General features: G+C 35.7%; 1 protein-coding gene across 1 annotated transcript in view; it reads left to right on the top strand.

The window, feature by feature from the left end:
* The window catches only part of ADGRV1 (adhesion G protein-coupled receptor V1), a gene marked incomplete at its 5' end in the record, with an annotated part of 521373 nt that overhangs the window by 48323 nt on the left and 453682 nt on the right, over positions 1-19368 (top strand). The window contains 4 exons of the mRNA XM_081231559.1: positions 393-766; positions 13602-13778; positions 17341-17521; positions 18510-18712. Coding sequence (XP_081087685.1) covers positions 393-766; positions 13602-13778; positions 17341-17521; positions 18510-18712 — 935 coding nt within the window. The remainder of the gene's footprint in view (positions 1-392; positions 767-13601; positions 13779-17340; positions 17522-18509; positions 18713-19368) is intronic.

Consider the following 19368-nt stretch of genomic DNA (forward strand, 5'->3'; position numbering starts at 1 on the left):
ATTAAGAATTGAAGTTCTCAAAGGATAGTAATACTAAAGTTTTAAAATTGTGACTGAATTGAATCATTCCATTCTTAGATGTGCAGGGAAATTTTTAGATTTCTCAGAAGAAATGTCTATCCAAATATATACATATACATATGTATATACACATACATACGCATGTACAACATATCCTTTGGTACAAAATATCTTAAATCCCAGCGATTACTTTACTGATTCATTTTTCATTATAATAGATAGGCTTTATTTAATTGTGTTCTAGTTATGTGAAAGCTTTACTTACCTAATAAGACTTTTTAATAAAATCGCTTCACTTTCTGAATCACACTTGTACTTTAGGACAGGATAGTTGTGGTTATTGTAGCATTTAAACCCATTTCTAATTTCAGGTCCAGGAACACTGAGAATTGGGGCAGGAGTGAATGGCAATGACAGATTTACAGGTCTGATGCAGGATGTGAGGTCCTATGAGCGGAAATTGACCCTTGAAGAAATTTACGAACTTCATGCCATGCCAGCAAAGAGTGATTTACACCCTGTTTCTGGATATGTGGAATTCAGACAGGGAGAAACTAACAAATCATTCATTGTTTCTGCAAGAGATGACAATGAAGAGGAAGGAGAAGAATTATTCATTCTTAAACTAGTCTCCGTATGTGGAGGAGCTCGCATTTCTGAAGAGAATTCTACAGCAAGATTGGTAATACAAAAAAGTGACAATGCCAATGGCTTGTTTGGTTTCACAGGAGCCTGTATACCAGAGGTAAGTAGTGAGTTTGGTGAATTTCAGTTAAAAAGTTCATCGTACGTGGATTTGTTTGGGAGTGGGCTTTCTTTCATTTGGTAAGATTGCCTGAGTATTGACGCTAGGCCCAGAAGTATGCTATAGCCAGCGGTGCAAACGTAAATTATAAGGTCTTTTCTCTTGTAAGTTCACAGTTTGAATCAGAAGCTTAATAAGCTGAGATAAGTAATAATAAGTTAGCAAATGAAACTTTAGCAATTATCTTTAAAGTTAATGCATTTCACAGAATGCATAATTGTACTCCACATGTAATTTACGTTTTGGCTACTGTGTAAGTAAATGAAATAATATATATTGAAAGCTTCTGTGAATAATTGTAATTGAGACTTTATTAAAATACGATTTTTTGAGGGTTTTTTTCCCCACATATGAAACGTTCTTAAGTAGTTACAGTGTTCGTCCATGTTGGATGTAAATGCCTTTCTTATCACCCATCTTGGCCAGCTTAATTCATTAGGCAGCTTTACTACCCTTATCAGTCCTTTCCAAGCTTTCAAGGATTCGTAATCATCTTGGTTTCCTGTTCAGTAATGTGAGATCTTATGAAACCGCTTCACAGGTGTTCTGTGTGAAGCAACAGCTCAGTGTCCATGAAAGGATGCCAACGAACAAGAGAGGCTTTCCTTTTGCAAGTTGATTCTTGTAGGTTTAGAGGGGTGCATATGTAAATTGAAGCAATTAAGAAAAACATGAATGGGTAGAGCTTGAAAAAATATCTAGGTCATAGGGCTCATTGTATCAATAGTTCAAATTGGGGTGCCTGGCTCTCTGGAATGTTTTATTGCCCCTCTTATTCTTTGGTTTGGTGACAGTCATAAGAGATCTTCAATAAATGTTCTTTTTCTATACCAGAAATAGAATATCCTAAACAGGGAGGACAAATGTCATATAAATCTATGACTTAAAAGAGAAATATGTTTATCTATAATGATAATACTTTTAGATACTTAGTTGTCAAAGAACTTTACATGTTAGTTTTTTATGCACCTTTCTGACAATTCATAATGTAGCTGCAACAAATATTAATTATTACCTTCTCCACTTCATAGGGTTAGAAACGGCAGCTTAGAGACCTGAGAAAATAACTTACCCTAGTTGAATTAAATGAGATAGGACCAAAACCTGATTCAGAGTGTGGCAATTACTAGTATTTAATAAATACTAATTTTCTCCCCCTGCCTTCTTTTGTTTCTAAGATAACAGTGGGAAAAACTGGAATTTGAACTTATGTCTTGTGAATTCTAACCTGTTGTCTTTCCCCCATGTATGTTTGATATCATCGTCTCTATTTTTAAAAAGAGGAAGTGACTTCCATCAGGTTGTGAGAACCATTCTGTACCATCTAAAATCAGCTTCCCTTCATATCGCTTCATGACCTGGCACCTGCCTATGGCTCTGACTTCTTGTGTAATTCTCCTGTTTGGTCAGTATGTTTCAGTCAGACTTGCCTTGTTTCATTTCCAATCTCAGGGCATCAGCACTTCCTAGCCTTTCAATCTGGAACGCTCTTATTCCACATCCTCAGAATTAGTCATTCAAGTCTCAGCTCCAAAGACATCTACTCAGTAAAGACTTTTTAATTTAAAGTAATCCTCCCACTTCTCCTAACTGGTCACTCTCCATCCCTTCACCTAGTTTTACTTTTTTTTTGTAGCATTGATCACACGCTTCAATTCCGTATGTTATTAATAAGTCTGCTTATATACCGGCTATCCCTTTCTACCACAAAGGTGAAAAAGCTCTCAGTGTGACAAGGTTTTATTATTGTTCATATTGTATCTCTAGGACCTAGCATGGCACATAGTAGGTACTCAATAAGTCTTTGTTGAACTTGTGAATGTATTTTATTTTATTTTATTATTTTTTTTGCAGTACGTGGGTCTCTCACTGTTGTGGCCTCTCCCGTTGCGGAGCACAGGCTCTGGACGCGCAGGCTCAGCGGCCATGGCTCACGGGCCCAGCCGCTCCGCAGCATGTGGGATCTTTCCGAACCGGGGCACGAACCCGTGTCCCCTGCATCGGCAGGCGGACTCTCAACCACTGTGCCACCAGGGAAGCCCCCTGTGAATGCATTTTAATATCAAGACATGAAAAGGCTCATAGTTCAAATAACAAACACATCTAGATTCAGCTAAACTGCATAAACAACCAAACTGAAAAACAAAACAAAACAATACATAAGTTTTTAAAACCTGCCTAAAATGAGTAGTTTTTGAGTGTTTCTCTGACTTTCTGGATCATTATAGTAAGTCTTCAGTGCTGGCTTATCTCACAATTTCCCTTGATAGATTGTGTTGGTGTTGGTTTAGTTCCACCTAGGTATGCACCTTTGTTCCCGGATATTTCAGAATTTGAACAGGGCCAGTCAACCATTGATTGCAGAAGAGAGGAATAGAATACATCTATACTGGAAAGAGTAAAGTTTAGATGGTTAATATAGGGAAAATGTTGTGTCTAAAAGATCAGATATTGGAATTTGATTGTCAGGAAGATTATAGAATTTTCATTCCTGAAAGTCTTAAGAATTGAAGTATAAAACTCCTACTTTCATCTTGGTGTGATCTGAGACGGGAGTGATATGAAATATTTTTGTCGTGATCACCATCATCAATATTTATTGATTGCTTACTGAAGTCATTCTCAAAGTGTAGCGCAAGGACCCCTAGGGGTTCCTGAGATCTTTCAGGAGTTCTACAAAAGTCAAACCTAATTTTATAAAATGCTATGATGTCTTTTTCATTTTATTGACATTTGCACTGCAAAAGCAACGGTTGCCGAAACTGCTAGCTGCTAGTGCCTTTGTATGAATCAAGGCAGTGGCACCAAACTGTACCAGTTGTCATTGTTTTATTGATCACCACACACCTGTAGTTTAAAAGGTGAATATTTCACTTGAGTATATTTGATGAAACAGTACAAAACATTAATTTGATAAAATTTCTACCCTTGAATACCCACCTTTTTAACATTCCATATTGTGAAATGAGAAGCACAAATAAAGCACTTCTGCTACATTAACAGAACATGATAGTTGTGAAGAAAAGCGTTTGTGCAGATACTGAGTTGTGAGCTGAACTGGCTGCTCTTTTCGTAGAACAGAATTTTTACTTGAAAAATGACCAACAAAGTTTGGTTATTCAGACTTGGGTATCTGGCAGGCATTTTCATGGAAATGAATGAAGTGAGTCAGTGACTACCTGGAAAACAACTGATAGTATTTGTTACCAGTGATAAAAATTTGAGCTTTCAAACAAAAATTAGGGTTGTTGGGACATTTTACCTGCCAAAGTGAGCCTGATGGTTTCCCAATACTTAAAAGACTTTTCAGATAAATTGATAGTGATATTAGCAAGTGTGATTTACTTATTTTGTATAATGAAATACATCAACATTTGGAAGACCTGTATAACTCAGTGAACCAGTATTCTCCAAATAATCCACGTGTATCGTTACAAAATCATGCATGGGTAAAGATTGATTTAAAGTGCAAGGTACACCAATGGATTTTAATGTATTAGAGTATGATTCCACATTGCAACTAAACTACCACTTGTCAAATTTTGGTATAATATTGAGGAAGAATACCCACAGCTGTCTGAAAAGACTATTGTAATCCTCTTCCTTTTCCAGTTATCTATCTATGTAAGGCTAGATAGTCTTCATATACTTCAACCAAAATAACAAATAGCAACAGACAAATTGATTACAAATGGAGATATGAGAATCTAGCTGTCTTCTATTAAGCTAGACTTTGAAGAGAATTGCAAAAATGTAAAAGCAGTGCCCCCATCATTAATTTTTTGTTTTAGAGAATATAGTTAGTTTTCATAAAATATGTTGCTTATGTTAACATGAGTTTATTATTGCTATTTAAAATGAGTTAGTATATCAATCTTTAATTTTTTTTCAATTTTCATTCATAAAATGGTAAATATCAGCAGATTTCACCAACATAAGCAAGGAATTCCTTGGGGTTCTCAGTCATTTTTATGAGAGCTCAGGAGTCCTGAAACTAAACTATTTGAGAACTGGTGGTTTATGCCTGGAATTATCTTGAGTTTAAATTTTATGGTTATTTGCTTCATTTTCAGAAATAAAAACCACTGTCACATCCATAGATTCTTCTGCATTGTGATGTTTCAGTGACATTGAAAAGTTAACTTTTTTCTTATTCGTCCAAAAATGCTGAAGCCGATAGGGATCGTTTAAAGACTTCTCTCTGAATTATGTTATGCTTTTACATTTTTCATAGATTCGTATGACATAAAGTAATATTAAAGTTAAAATGGGGCTTCCCTGGTGGCGCAGTGGTTGAGAGTCCGCCTGCCGATGCAGGGGACACGGGTTCGTGCCCTAGTCTGGGAAGATCCCACATGCCGTGGAGCGGCTGGGCCCGTGAGCCATGGCTGCTGAGTCTGTGCGTCCGGAGCCTGTGCTCCACAGCAGGAGAGGCCAGAACAGTGAGAGGCCTGCGTACCGCAAAAAAAAGAAAAAAAAAGTTAAAATGAAAGCATAATCAGATCTTAAACAAATAATGAAAATATGTAGAATATGACATAGTCTACTTGTTGGCATATTGAAAGAGATGAGATTATTTTGTGATTTGTTTCCTCCTAACCAGGTACACCGTGTCCTGGCAAATAGCAGGTGCTTAATAAATTTAATTGAAAGAATGAACAAATGTAGTTTAGAGCCCTGGTGGGGTATGCCAAATAATTCTTTGTCTTCCTAGTGGGCTCCATATTGAGCAGATGGCTGATTTTTGTTGGACGTATTGCCTAGTAGTCACATTATCATGTTGCCTTCCTGTGTTTTGTTATTCATTGTACTTAACAGCGTTATTTTCTCTCCACCTTATTTTCGCACTGTTTTTTTTATGTCCTGCAGTCTTGTATACCACATAATTATAAAGTTGCTTTTCCTAATGATTCATAGAATTTGCTAGTCTTATTTAACTTTTACAACTAATATTTAGATTATGTTTTATATTTATAAACTCATGGCTTAAGAATAAATTTAGAGATATTTTAAGAGGATCTTTGTAAAAACGAGAATATTACTTAACTAGGACTGCGTTTGTTTTTACACGCCTGCCCTATGTTATGTGAATAGATTCCTTTAGATATAAGTGATATTGGTATAATCTGATATTACAGATCATCAGCCAAGCATGAAACAAAATAAATAATTAATTGGATGTGTAATTGTTTAGCTTTAACCTTCTATCTCAATAGAGAAAGCCAAATTCATGTCTTGGAATAGTGTATTATTTTTTCTGGGAAAATGTATTTAAAAAACTCTTCTCATTGTTAACCTTTATAATTACTTTTCTGATGATCTGAAGATGTGTCAAGTTCCTGACTCAAAAGAGAAAACAGTAGCGGCTGCTACTGTTTCTTGTGAAAAACTGAGTGATGATGGTTCTGATGATTATTACTTGATGTTGTGCTCCTTCATATATATTGGCCTATTTGGAATTACAATGTTTGATAGAATTCTCCTGTGAAGCTATCTGGTCCTGGACTTTTGTTTGTTGGAAGCTTTTTAATCACAGTTTCAATTTTATTACTTGTGACTGGTCTGTTCATATTTTCTATTTCTTCCTGGTTCAGTCTTGGAAGGTTATACCTTTCTAAGAATTTGTCCATTTCTTCCAGGTTGTCCATTTTATTGGCATAGAGTTGCTTGTCGTAGTCTCTTAGGATGCTTTGTATTCCTGTGGTGTCTTTTGTAACTTCTCCTTTTTCATTTCTAATTTTATTGATTTGATTCCTCTCCCTCTTTTTCTTTCTGAGTCTGGCTAATGGTTTATCAATTTTGTTCATCTTCTCAAAGAACCAGCTTTTAGTTTTATTGATCTTTGCTATTGTTTTCTTTGTTTCTATTTCATTTATTTCTGCTCTGCTCTTTATGATTTCTAACTTTGGGTTTTGTTTGTTCTTCTTTCTCTAGTTCCTTTAGGTATAAGGTTAGATTATTTATTTGAGATTTTTCTTGTTTCTTGAGGTAGGCTTGTATAGCTATAAGCTTCCCTCTTAGAACTGCTTTTGCTGCATCCTATAGGTTTTGGATTTTCGTGTTTTCATTGTCATTTGTCTCTAGGTGTTTTTTGATTTCCTCTTTGATTTCTTCAGTGATCGCTTGGTTATTTAGTAACGTATTGTTTAGCCTCCATGTGTTTGTGTTTTTTACGTTTTTTTCCCTGTAATTCATTTCTAATCTCATAGCGTTGTGGTCAGAAAAGATGCTTGATATGATTTCAATTTTCTTAAATTTACTGAGGCTTGATTTGTGACCCAAGATGTGATCTATCCTGGAGAATGTTCCGTGCACACTTGAGAAGAAAGTGTAATCTGCTGGTTTTGGATGGAATGTCCTATGAATATCAATTAAATCTATCTGGTCTGTTGTGTCATTTAAAGCTTGTGTTTCCTTATTAATTTTCATTTTGGATGATCTGTCCATTGGTGTAAGTGAGGTGTTAAAGTCCCCCACTGTTATTGTATTACTATTGATTTCTTTTAGAGCTGTTAGCATTTGCTTTATGTATTGAGGTGCTCCTGTGTTGGGTGCATATATATTTATAATTGTTATATCTTCTTGTTGGATTGATCCCTTGATCATTATGTAGTGTCCTTTCTTATCTCTTGTAACATTCTTTATTTAAAATCTATTTTCTCTAATATGAGTATTGCTATTCCCGCTTTCTTCTGATTCCATTTGCTTGGAATATCTTTTTCCATCCCCGCACTTTCAGTCTGTCTGTGTCCCTAGGTCTGAAGTGGGTGTCTTGTAGACCGCATATATATGGGTCTTGTTTTTGTATCCAAGCAGTGAGCCTGTGTTTTTTGGTGGGAGCATTTAATCCATTCACGTGTAAGGTAATTATCGATATGTATGTTCCTATGACTTTTCTTAATTGTTTTGGGTTTGTTTTTGTAGGTCCTTTTTTTCTCTTGTGTTTCGTACTTAGAGAAGTTCCTTTAGCATTTGTTGTAGAGCTGGTTTGGTGGTGCTGAATTCTCTTAGCTTTTGCTTGTCTGTAAAGCTTTTGATTTCTCCATCGAATCTGAATGAGATTCTTGCTGGGTAGAGTAATCTTGGTTGTAGCCACTGCAGTGAGAAGCCCGCGCACTGCAACAAAGAGTAGCCCGGGCTCACCTCAACTAAAGAAAGCCTGCACGCAGCAACGAAGACCCAGTGCAGCCAAAGATAGATAAATAAGTAAATAAATAAATTCAATTAGGTGAACATTTTAATAGTAGAAAAGATCTTTTAATTATCTATTCTCCATGTCTTAATCGTCTTCTTGTATTGCAATTCCATCCTCTGGTCTGCTATTTCCCAAAGTGCTGTGTGTGGATGGCCTTGGTTGGAAATATCTAACGCATTTTGCTGGATACCATTCCTGAATCAAGACCCCATTTCTGAGTCAGAATCTCTAGTGGGGGATGGGATGGGAGGCAAAAAGCTGAATTTTAAAAATGTTTTAAAATGGAAAATATCATACGTACAGAACAATAGAAAAAGTAGAATAGTCACCCCAGTGACCCATCACCTAGTTTCAATATTTATTAGCCTTTTGCCAGTCTTGTTTCTTATTTTTTGGCTGAAATAGTTTTTAAAGCAAATGTCATGCATTATGTCATTTCTCTGTAAATTCATAAGTATGAAAGGTGGATTTTTACCAAGCATCCCATGTCATTTTTTTTAATGGATTCTTGGCTCTTAAAGCTTCTTCCCTTGTTAAAACTTTACAGAGTTTACTTTATTGTGTAAATTATTAGTTTATTAAAATTTCTATGCAATTTTGATATATAGCACACATCTGCACATATTTGTATTGAATATGGACAGTCTTTTTTTCTCTTCTTTTCCAAACTGAAAATAGTTAGTAGGTGATAGATTTTAATGAAGGCTTTACTGAATGAAAGTGTGGTTAGATAACTTTTCCCCATGTGATTCCTGCAAGCAAAATGCTTAGTCCTGTATGCTGCATGATAATGTCATTGACTTGGTAAAAAGCTGTAAGAAAACATCATATTCCTTAGTGTATCTTTGGATCTAATTAATCTATGTCTCTTGCTGAAAGGGAAAGGCTGAATACTCATATGTTGGGATTAATGACTTATTAAGTTAACTCATTCAAAATAGTCATTCTGATTAAAATTTGGGGTGGGAAAATGGAGCAAATATGTCCCCACTGTGATAGGAATCTAAATACATGGGAATTTGCTTTTTTTAAATATGCAAGCATATAAGTTTCTTGATAAAATAAGGGAATGTTTTTACGTGGCATTTTTTGTTACTGTGTTTGTGTGTCTGTATTTTAAGGGGAAGAAATATAAGATTTGTTTAGCACTTACTATTTTACTAGGTACCATGTAAAGCACTTGTTTAACCTCAACCAAAATCCATGAGACATTGTGATCTTCGTTTTAAGAAGAGGTCACTTAGACGGAGGACTTTTGGTAAGTGGTGGAGTGAAACAGGCAAACAGGACTGTTTGACCTTAAAGCCATGCTCTTTCCACCACACGTGTTTGTATACCATTCAGCTATGATGAAAATGCTGATGTAAATGTCTAAGTGGAAATTAAATTAGGTGCTGTGTTGAGCACCTGTGTCTTTGCTGCTTCCTCTTCTCTCCAGCCTCTTAGGGTTCGAGGGCTCCACCTTTAGAACAGTTAATTCTGCCGTAACATGATAGATGGGTTCCTAAAAATCACCACGCTGTACCAAATCGCATAGTGAAAAACACAAGAACTTATGGGAAAGATGGGTTAGGCGAACGCTATCCAAAAATTTGCTCAGTGATATATGAAAAGAAAAGGAAGGGACCTAATAAAAAATAGGTTTACACAATAAGTGTTTAATTCTTAAGTATGATAATAAATATGGCATATATCTTGAAAAAACCTTAAGTTTGCTTGTAGAAGTGAGCATCAGAGGAATATAGCTTGCGTGCTACTGTGAAGTGATGGAAGGAGGTTTATTCGAAATCAGAGGGAAAGTTGCCACATTCACTGCAGATAAATGTGGCTGGTGACACATGCGTTGAACTGAGGTAACTGGTAGATGTTTGGGGGTGTGTGTGTGTGTGTGTGTGTGTGTGTGTGTGTGTGTGTGTGTGTGTGTGTGTGTGTGTGTGTGTGTGTGTGTGTGTGTGTGTGTGTGTGTGTGTGTGTGTGTGTGTGTGTGTGTGTGTGTGTGTGTGTGTGTGTGTGTGTGTGTGTGTATTCTCATGTGGCTTGTTTCAGGTGGTACAGTTTTCTTTGTTCACCATGTTTCTTGTGGATGAATTTATACATAAACAAATGTGAAATATGTTCAAAGTGCTCCCTGATGTATCAGTTGCATTGGAACAGTTTCATTTCAAAACCAGTGTTACAGAAGAACTGATTGTACTTGGTCCTTTTCTATCTATACTTGCTTCCCTCATTGTCTTATCCAGTCTTTAAATATAATTTATGTAATGGCCTTAAAATATACCATTTATATATGGCCTTAAAATACCAGGCCATATGTTAAATACCATAACATTTTTACAATGTTATGCCAATCTCTGCTCTACAGCAAAGTGACTCAGTTATACACATATATACATTCTTTTTTAATATTATTTTCTATTATGGTTTACCCCAGGAGATTGGATATAGTTCCCTGTGCTATACTGTAGGACCTTGTTGTTTATCCATTCTAAATGTAATAGTTTGCATCTACTAACCCCAAACTCCCAGTCCATCCCTCTCCCTCCCCCTCTTCCCCTTGGCAACCACAAGTCTGATCTCTGTGAGTCTGTGTTTTGCAGATAGGTTCATTTGTGCTGTATTTTAGATCCCACATATAAGTGATATCATATGGTATTTGTCTTTCTCTTTCTGACTTACTTAATATGATAATCCCTAGTTGCATGCATGTTGCTGCAGATGGCATTATTTTGTTCTTTTTATGACTGAGTAGTATTCTATTGTATATATGTACCACATCTTCCTTATCCATTCATCTCTCAGTGGACACTTAGGTTGTTTCCATATCTTGGCTATTGTGAATAGTGCTGCTATGAACATAGGGCTGCATGTATCTTTTTTTTTTTTTTTACAACTTTATTGAGTATAATTGCTTCACAGTGGTGTGTTAGTTTCTGCTTTATAACAAAGTGAATCAGTTATACATATACATCTGTTCCCATATCCCTTCCCTCTTGCATCTCCCTCCCTCCCACCCTCCCTATCCCAGCCCTCCATGCATGTATCTTTTTGAATTAGAGTTTTCTCTGGGTATATGCCCAGGAGTGGGATTGCTGGATCGTATGGTAATTCTATTTTTAGTTTTCTGAGGAACCTCCATACTGTTTTCCATAGTGGCTGCACCAACCTAATTCCCACTAATAGTGTAGGAGGGTTCCCTTTTCTCAACACCCTCTCCAGTACTTGTTATTTGTCAACTTTTTAATGATGGCCATTCTGACTGGTGTAAGGTGGTACCTCATTGTAGTTTTGATTTTCATTTCTCTAATAATTAGCGATGTTGAGCATCTTTTCATGTGCCTACTGGCCATTTGTATGCCTTCTTTGGAGAAATGTCTGTAAAGGTTTTCTGCCCATTTTTTGATTGGTTTTTTTTTGTTGTTGAGTTACATGAGCTGTTTAGAAATACCAGTTTTTAAATTGAACTATAGTTGATTTAAAATATTGTGTTAGTTTCACGTGTACAGCAAAGTGATTCAGTTATACACACGCATGCACATATATATGTGTATTCTTTTTCAGATTCTTTTTCATTACAGGTTATTACAAGATATTGAATATAGTTTTCTGTGCTATACAGTAAATCCTTGTTTATTTTACATGTAGTGGTGTGTATCTGTTAATTCCAAAGTCCTAATTTATCCTTCCCCCCTTTCCCCTTTGGTAACCATAAGTTTGTTTTCTATGTCTGTGAGTCTGTTTCTGTTTTGTAAGTAAGCTTATTTGTATTATTTTTTAAATTCCACATATAAGTGATAGCAAATATTTGTTTTTCTCTGTCTGCCTTCACTTAGTATGATAATCTCTAGGTCCATCCATATTGCTGCAAACGGCAATATTTCATTCTTCTTTGTGGCTGAGTAATATTCGTGTGTGTGTGTGTGTGTGTGTGTGTGTGTGTGTGTGTGTGTGTGTGTGTGTGTGTGTGTGTGTGTGTGTGTGTGTGTGTGTGTGTGTGTGTGTGTGTGTGTGTGTGTGTGTGTGTGTGTGTGTGTGTGTGTGTATTATACGACATCACCTGAAGCAGCTGGCCTAGTGCAGCAATGGGATTGCCTGTTAAAGACTCAGCCAAAGTGCCAGCTCAGGGACAACATCTTGAAGTGTTGGGGTTTTGTGCTCCAGGATCCAGCATGTGTGCCCAATGGCTGATAGCTAATTCCGTGCCCCCGGTAATTAGATCACATGGGCTCAGGAAGCAAGAGGTAGAAGTGAGACTCTTAACTCTGTCACCCCCAGTGACCCACTGTCAGAATTTGTGTTTCCTGTTCCCATGTTATAAGTTCCACTGGATTAGAAGTTCTGGTTGGACCTGGAGATGGAACATTTCCATCAGGAGACAGACTGAAGGTTCTTTTGAATAACCATAGGGTCATTTTGGGCTTCCTAGGCTCGCAGATGAGCAGACAAAGGAGTTATATTGCCCCAGGGGTCCTTGATCTTGTGTACTCTGAGGCAGTAGGGTTTCTGCTGCATTTTGGAGTAGGAATGCTGAAGCTCAGAGAAACTCAAAGGATTTACTGGAACAACTCCTGGTGCTTCCATGCTCATTGATAACTGTTTTGACTGTTGCCTGTTTGCAGACAAATTTCAAATCTGTTCTTTCTAGCTCTGATGTTGGCACCAAAATAGCTCTATTTAATGCTGATCAGAGGTGCTTATGATTGATGTGAAAAGTAGAGAATGACCTTACATATATTAAGATTTGTATTTTGAGCTCTATTTATTCAGTTTTAGTTCTTTTTTCTATGAATTTTATGTTAGATACTATAAAAATAGAAATGAGAGATGGAGAATTTAAGAATAGGAAGACCTATTCTAAAAGATATTCCAATTTCCCGCTCCATGTAATTTCTAAACATTATCTTAAATTATGTAAATAAAAATACTTTTCACACGAAAAATGCACACACATGTATGTATACATATGTATATGTATATATGTCAGAAATAGCAAAAAGATATTAAGCATGATATCAGTGCCCTCCTTTACCTGACTATTGTCTCCCCACCAGGAGTTTCTCCAGGCTGTCCCCACTGGATAGTTTATACCACCCGCAAAATGATTTCACCAAATCCACTCGATTACTTCTTGTGTCTGTGCCTAGAAAGTTCTCCCTGATGTCATGTTCCACTGTTTACACCCAACTTTTTGTGCTGAACTCATCATAAAATCATGAGTTTGTTTTCCTCTTTAGACTTACCCAGATAAAGGATTGTGCTTTTTTAAAAAAAATCGTTTGAAGCCATAGCATCTAGCATAGTGGCTGATACACAAGAGGTTTCAATGAATGAATTACATGTGTAGTTAATTAATTATTATTGTTTCTGCTTTTATTTATCCCTTTAAAGGAATGAGTGGAAAAACCAATGATTGTAAATACTTTTTAGCAGTCAAAAATATATCCGGAGGAATGTAGAGGCCACCTTAGAGAGGTAGAAAGTTATAGAATTAAGTTTATGGTAAAAGGATTTCAGGAAAGCCTTGTAATTTTATCACTGATTTGAATTGGTGTATACTTATGAAGAACTTATGTTCAATTTCAGATTGCAGAGGAGGGATCCACCATTTCATGTGTGGTGGAGCGAACCAGAGGAGCTCTGGACTATGTGCATGTTTTTTACACCATCTCACAGATCGAATCTGATGGTGTTAATTACCTTGTTGATGATTTTGCTAATGCCAGTGGAACTATCACATTCCTTCCTTGGCAGAGATCAGAGGTAAACTCTACCTTCTCTGTTTCTTTGAAAGCCTCCTGGAAAGCTTTTCCTGATCTGTTTGTTCTGTAATTTATTTGCAGCTTCCTGCTTTTTAAGCAATTTAGAATATTTAGACAATTAGTTATATATCATGGCATAAAATATTTTTGTATTTATTTCTGCAGTGAAAAATTAAGGATGTTAAATAATGTTGGTTATATCTGTTCTTTAATCTCAATATAATAAAAGTGGTATAGCTTGAAGATTTATCATTGTGGGTTTTTGGTTATTACTGATAAAATGAGAAACTGCAGAATTCTTAATGGTACTCTTCTGGTCAGCCAAGAGGAATTCCTAAAACTGTAATATTTTATTTTTAAATTTGGAAAAAATAGGTAATTTTTCTTTGTTTTGAAAGTACAAGCGATCACCAGTTTTATCAGAAGCTTTCCATGAATTGTTGTCTGATTTCTGAATAGATGCTCCAGAAATAAGTGACACTTACTGTAAGTGAAATTGAGATGAGACCTTCTCCTATATAAATTTTTGTTACATTCTAATATAAAATGTCTGATATGTTGGAATATTCATACCAGTATAATTTTTCTTTAGAAATGTAAATAGTTTATAGGTCATCAGGGATAAATAGTAAAATAACTTAAGACTTGCAAATATCTTTGAAGACATTTCTAAGGGACTTAGGTGTTGATTGGATGAAAAAGATAAAATTAGGAAAAATTTAAAATATCCTTAAGATTTAAAGAGTTCAAGCTAAAGAAGAGTGATCAAATCTCTATAATTTGGGGTAAGAAGGAAACAAATAACTTATAACAGAAGTTCCCAATAGCAGTCTGTAAATAAGAGGCATGATAAATGTTTTACTGGTCTTTGGTAAAATGAGGAAAATTAGGACAATGAGTAAGTTTTCATAAGGCTGAAATTATTCCATTTAAAGGACTATAATTTATTCTGATCCTGTCTTTTTCACTTCTTTTTTGGATTTAAATTGCTATTTCTTTTATCAAGTAACAGTGATGATATGTGATAACTTTTTAATGTTCCCACTTGGAAAACAGAGTTGATCCTCAAAATTTTCCCCTGGAAAATTTACCCTCTATGAAATAAAAATATAACTGGGAACCACTGTTTTATAAAGAGTATTCATATATATTTTGGAAGAGCTAAGAGTTAATAAAAGTTTGGTCAGGAAAATAGTCATAAACGCTCCTGTCAAGATTTATTTAAAATATTATCTTCTGTCATTTTAAAATTTCTTTAAAACTAATTGACCTTTAAAGCAACAATAACATTGAATACGGGGGTTGGTTTATAGCGCTGTGCCTGCTGGATCTACACTAGCTTCTCAGTCTTACTAAGCCAGAGACTGGATACTGAGGTGCCTGCTGATGCTCCGTGACTATGCTTTACAGCACAGACAGCAGTCAGGTGACCTCCACTTTGCTATTGCCTTCCAGATGTCTGGGGAGTACATTTAATTAAATACACTTAAATCACATCTAGAAACCTAGCGGCAAGACAGTCTGGGAAGAGTGTGTGTGTGTGTGTGTGTTTTGCTACAGTGCAGGAATGTATACTGGAAATGTGTTTTTCAAGTGTTTTTAAATGGCCCGTTAGTTATGAAATCAATTTAGTGAGTTATGAGAAAGATTTTCAAAAGAGAATAGAAAATGCAGTGTATAACATATAGTAAAGGTAAATACTGTTTTGTGTACTGAGTCACCATGTGAGATACATTTATACCTTGATAGGGTCTTCAGTTTCAAACTCTTCATTTTACTAATTGAATTGAGCGAGTACTTTGGTATGCTTCAATACTTTAAAAATATTAATTGCTTCATTTTTAATGTATATCTTGATATTTTGGTATTGCTTTTCATAGCAACATTTGTCAGCTTACTTTCTAGGGACAAGATATTTTAAATCTTCAGACCGCTATTGTTCCCTTTTAGTTCAAAAATAATGACAAGATTTGGGTAGAAGTGTCATTTTTATACTTTGAGCACATTGGCCATGCCATGTATTACTTTATTAATTAAAATTTTGATTAAAATGAACATTAAAACCAAATTCAGATTCTGTCTTGGGCCTACATTAAAAACTACATTAAAAAAAAAGTTCTTCAAATGCTTTTAGGCCTAATGACTAGTGTTTTGGAGATTGCATTTGGAGTTACAGTTTGTGTTCAGACTGTTGTCACCCTCCTTTCTGGAAGAAACCAGGAAATCATACATCATTCCTTCCTGTCCCTCACTCCCAATGCTGAGTCTTTAAGGCCTTGGTCTTCTATTTCCAGAACAAATTAAAATCCATCCATTTTTCCTCATCTCCATTGTCACTGAATTAGTTCAGTACCTCATTAATTCTGGTCAGTCACCTCCTAACTCAGCACCTTGCGTCCTTTCTTGCTCTGTCCACTCTGTTTACATTCTGCCATGGTATTGATTCTAAAATGGAATTCTCATTTTGTCAGTCCCCTGCTTATGATTCTTCCATTTTCCTTTACTCTCTATGGAATGAAGTTCATTTTTTTAATGATAGCATGAACGGTCCCTATGATCTTGACTCTTGTTTATGTGTCCAGACTTCTCTCCCACTCCAGCCTTAGTGGTCTAACTGTAGTTACCCAGGTGTCTTATTCTTTCATGCTGTTGTTTCTTTTACTTGGAATATCCTTCCTCATTATTACTCGTAACTACAACTAATTCATTAAAACTTGCTTCAGACTTGTCTGTTGTAAAACCTTTACCAGATAGAGCTGATTGTTTTGTTCTCAGTTTACTTTGTACATAAGTCTATTATGACATTTTTGCATTGCATTTTAAATGTTTTTCCACAGATCTCTCTCCTACAGAAGACAGTGAGTCTCTTAGCAACTGGGGCCATTTCTAGCCCTGGCACATTGTAGATGTCAAAACATGCTTGTTCAGTTAATAAAAGAAGGTGGAATGGTTTTTTTCACTTCAAATTTTGACTTTTATATTGTAGAGCATGGCTGAGTTATTGCTACTTCCTTTCCTAATGTTTTTTGAGCAGTTTGTGTATGCCAGACTTATAGGGCTCATTTTGGATCTGTTTTCTAGCATTTATTGTGGATCTGTTTTCTAGCATGCAGCTGCTAGGTATGTCAGGCTTTCCTTCGGCCAGAACTAGACATGGATACATTGTCCTTTCCTATTGCCTTACCACATTCTATCAGATAACGTGCAGTTCCTTAACCAGGAACTCTATACATGAGGTTGGTAATACCACCGTCTTTGGTGCAAAGAATATATGATACTATATTGATATATCAATGTATAATATATGGTATGATATTAATACATGACTAGGATATTTTTATACAGAAAGTATTACTCCTCAGCACCCATTATTGATTAAAGAATTACTTTCTCAGATCTATCTCTCTCTTTCTCTCTCGCTCTCTATTTTTATGTCTAAGTTTGTGTAGAAATCTGTCATGTTAAAAAGTAACTTTGTTTGGCTGCTTTATTTTCTTCTGATAAGTGGCAAATAATTTCTACATGCCTCATTGCTTAATGCCTTTGGATTTTTATATTTATAGGTCCTGAATATTTATGTCCTTGATGATGATATTCCGGAGCTTGATGAGTATTTCCGTGTGACATTGGTTTCTGCGGTTCCTGGAGATGGGAAACTAGGTTCAACTCCCACCAGTGGTGCAAGCATAGACCCTGAAAAGGAAACAACAGATATCACCATCAAAGCTAGTGATCATCCATATGGTAACCAAGCCCTTTTGCAAGAATAATCCTCTCTTCTCTGGGTGTACTTGATCTCGCTAAGGGTTTAAGGGACTTCTGCAAATGATTGAAGTAGAACTCCTTCGGATGCTCTAACTTCCAAGCTCCTGGAACTTCTAAGCTGCCATTTTGAGGGACAGTGCTTGTGAAAAAAATATAGGGATCGATTTCTAAAGTTTAATAATATATTTTGAAAAGTATTTTTAAATGCAGGATTATTTTAAATGAAAAAAGTATTTTTATTCATGGTAATCAAATTTTTTTTAATTTTGAAAATTGTCCTACTGTGATATGTTAACACCTAATTGGAATACTTTGTAATTTATATTTTATTTAACTTCAAGAAGTAGCATTATCACTGTCTGTTTATATTAGTTTCTTCTTGTCTTAGGCTGAAAAGTGATAATTTTCTTAATTGGGAAACTATCATAGATGTCTGTCATAATAAGTTGAGACTGTTTTCTGCATTGAAAAGTAATAGTTCTTTTGTAGGAATAAAGCAAGACCATCCAATAAAAGATACGTGAAGGAAACCTGGGAAGTTCTTCAACTCTGATTTTCATACTTAAATTTTCAAAAAAGCGTGTTGCAAATCCTTTAGGGTGCCATTAATTTTGTTCTGCTATAAATTTAAGGATGAATTCTGGAGAGTCAAATATGAGTAAATGTTTGATAATAATATTTTAAAACTCCATCACTATTCTTTTTATTGATGCTTCCATTAAAAAAAGCTTTCTTTGGGTAGAGACAAGGAAAATTAGCATTTTAATTTTTAACATCCTGAAAACTTACTAACATATTCTGTCAAAAGCATGTTAGTCAAATCTTCACTCAAGTCTTTTCTAAATGAGAGCCCTCTGAATTTTATCCTGGTGATCAAAATAATTGTGTAAGATTGTTTCAAGTGAATAAGAGATTCTTCCACAGATAATTGGGGCAAGAATGCCCTGCTTCTCTTTGTATCTGCCAGGCTTGCTACAGTTCTCCACTGGGCTGCCTCCCCAGCCTGAGGACACAATGACCCTGCCCGCAAGCAGTGTTCCACACATCACCGTGCAGGAGGAAGATGGAGAAGTTAGGTTGCTGGTCGTCCGTGCTCAAGGGCTTCTGGGGAGGGTTATGGCGGAATATAGAACAGTATCACTGACAGCATTCAGTCCTGAGGACTACCAGGTAAATCACTTAATCCTTTTGAAGCAGTATTTATGCTCATAAAACAGACCCAGTCCTCTTGGGGGTTTGGAAGGGACTTGGCACTGTACCTGGAACTTACTAAACAAGGAAAAGAAGCATTGATGGCTTTTTAGCCTTTAAATTTCTGTGAATTAAAGTATTTCAGTCCACTAAAGCCTGACACTTAAATAGTTGTCATATTGATTTCTCTTGTACCTTATATTTGTCATAGGCTTCATTTGTATTATTTATTTTAAGTTATAGGTTTTCATCATATATATTTAAAATTATGTTTCTTACACATTTTAAATCCTCTTGTCTGTGTCCACTGAACAACTCCAAAATTGTAAAAATATTATATGTCTATGTCATTTCAATTTTAATTTTTTTTTCTGCAAATGAGAACCAGTGTGGTACTGGCAAAAACAAAACAAAACAAAACAAAAAACCTGGAATTTGAAACTGGGCAGAACTGGGTTTAAATTGACCTTCTAAATGTGTGGCCTTGGGAGACTCAGTCTTTCCTGACCTCAGTTTCCTTATTTGTAAGGGAGAGATAATATTTGCTGGGCTGGGCCACTCTGAGGATTGATGGCATTTTAAGTGTCACGTATAGTACATGGAACATATATAGTAACCCTCAATAACTGTTGCCT

Source organism: Mesoplodon bidens (genome assembly GCF_964165515.1).
Source record: "Mesoplodon bidens genome assembly, chromosome: 4".
Lineage (NCBI taxonomy): Eukaryota > Metazoa > Chordata > Mammalia > Artiodactyla > Ziphiidae > Mesoplodon > Mesoplodon bidens.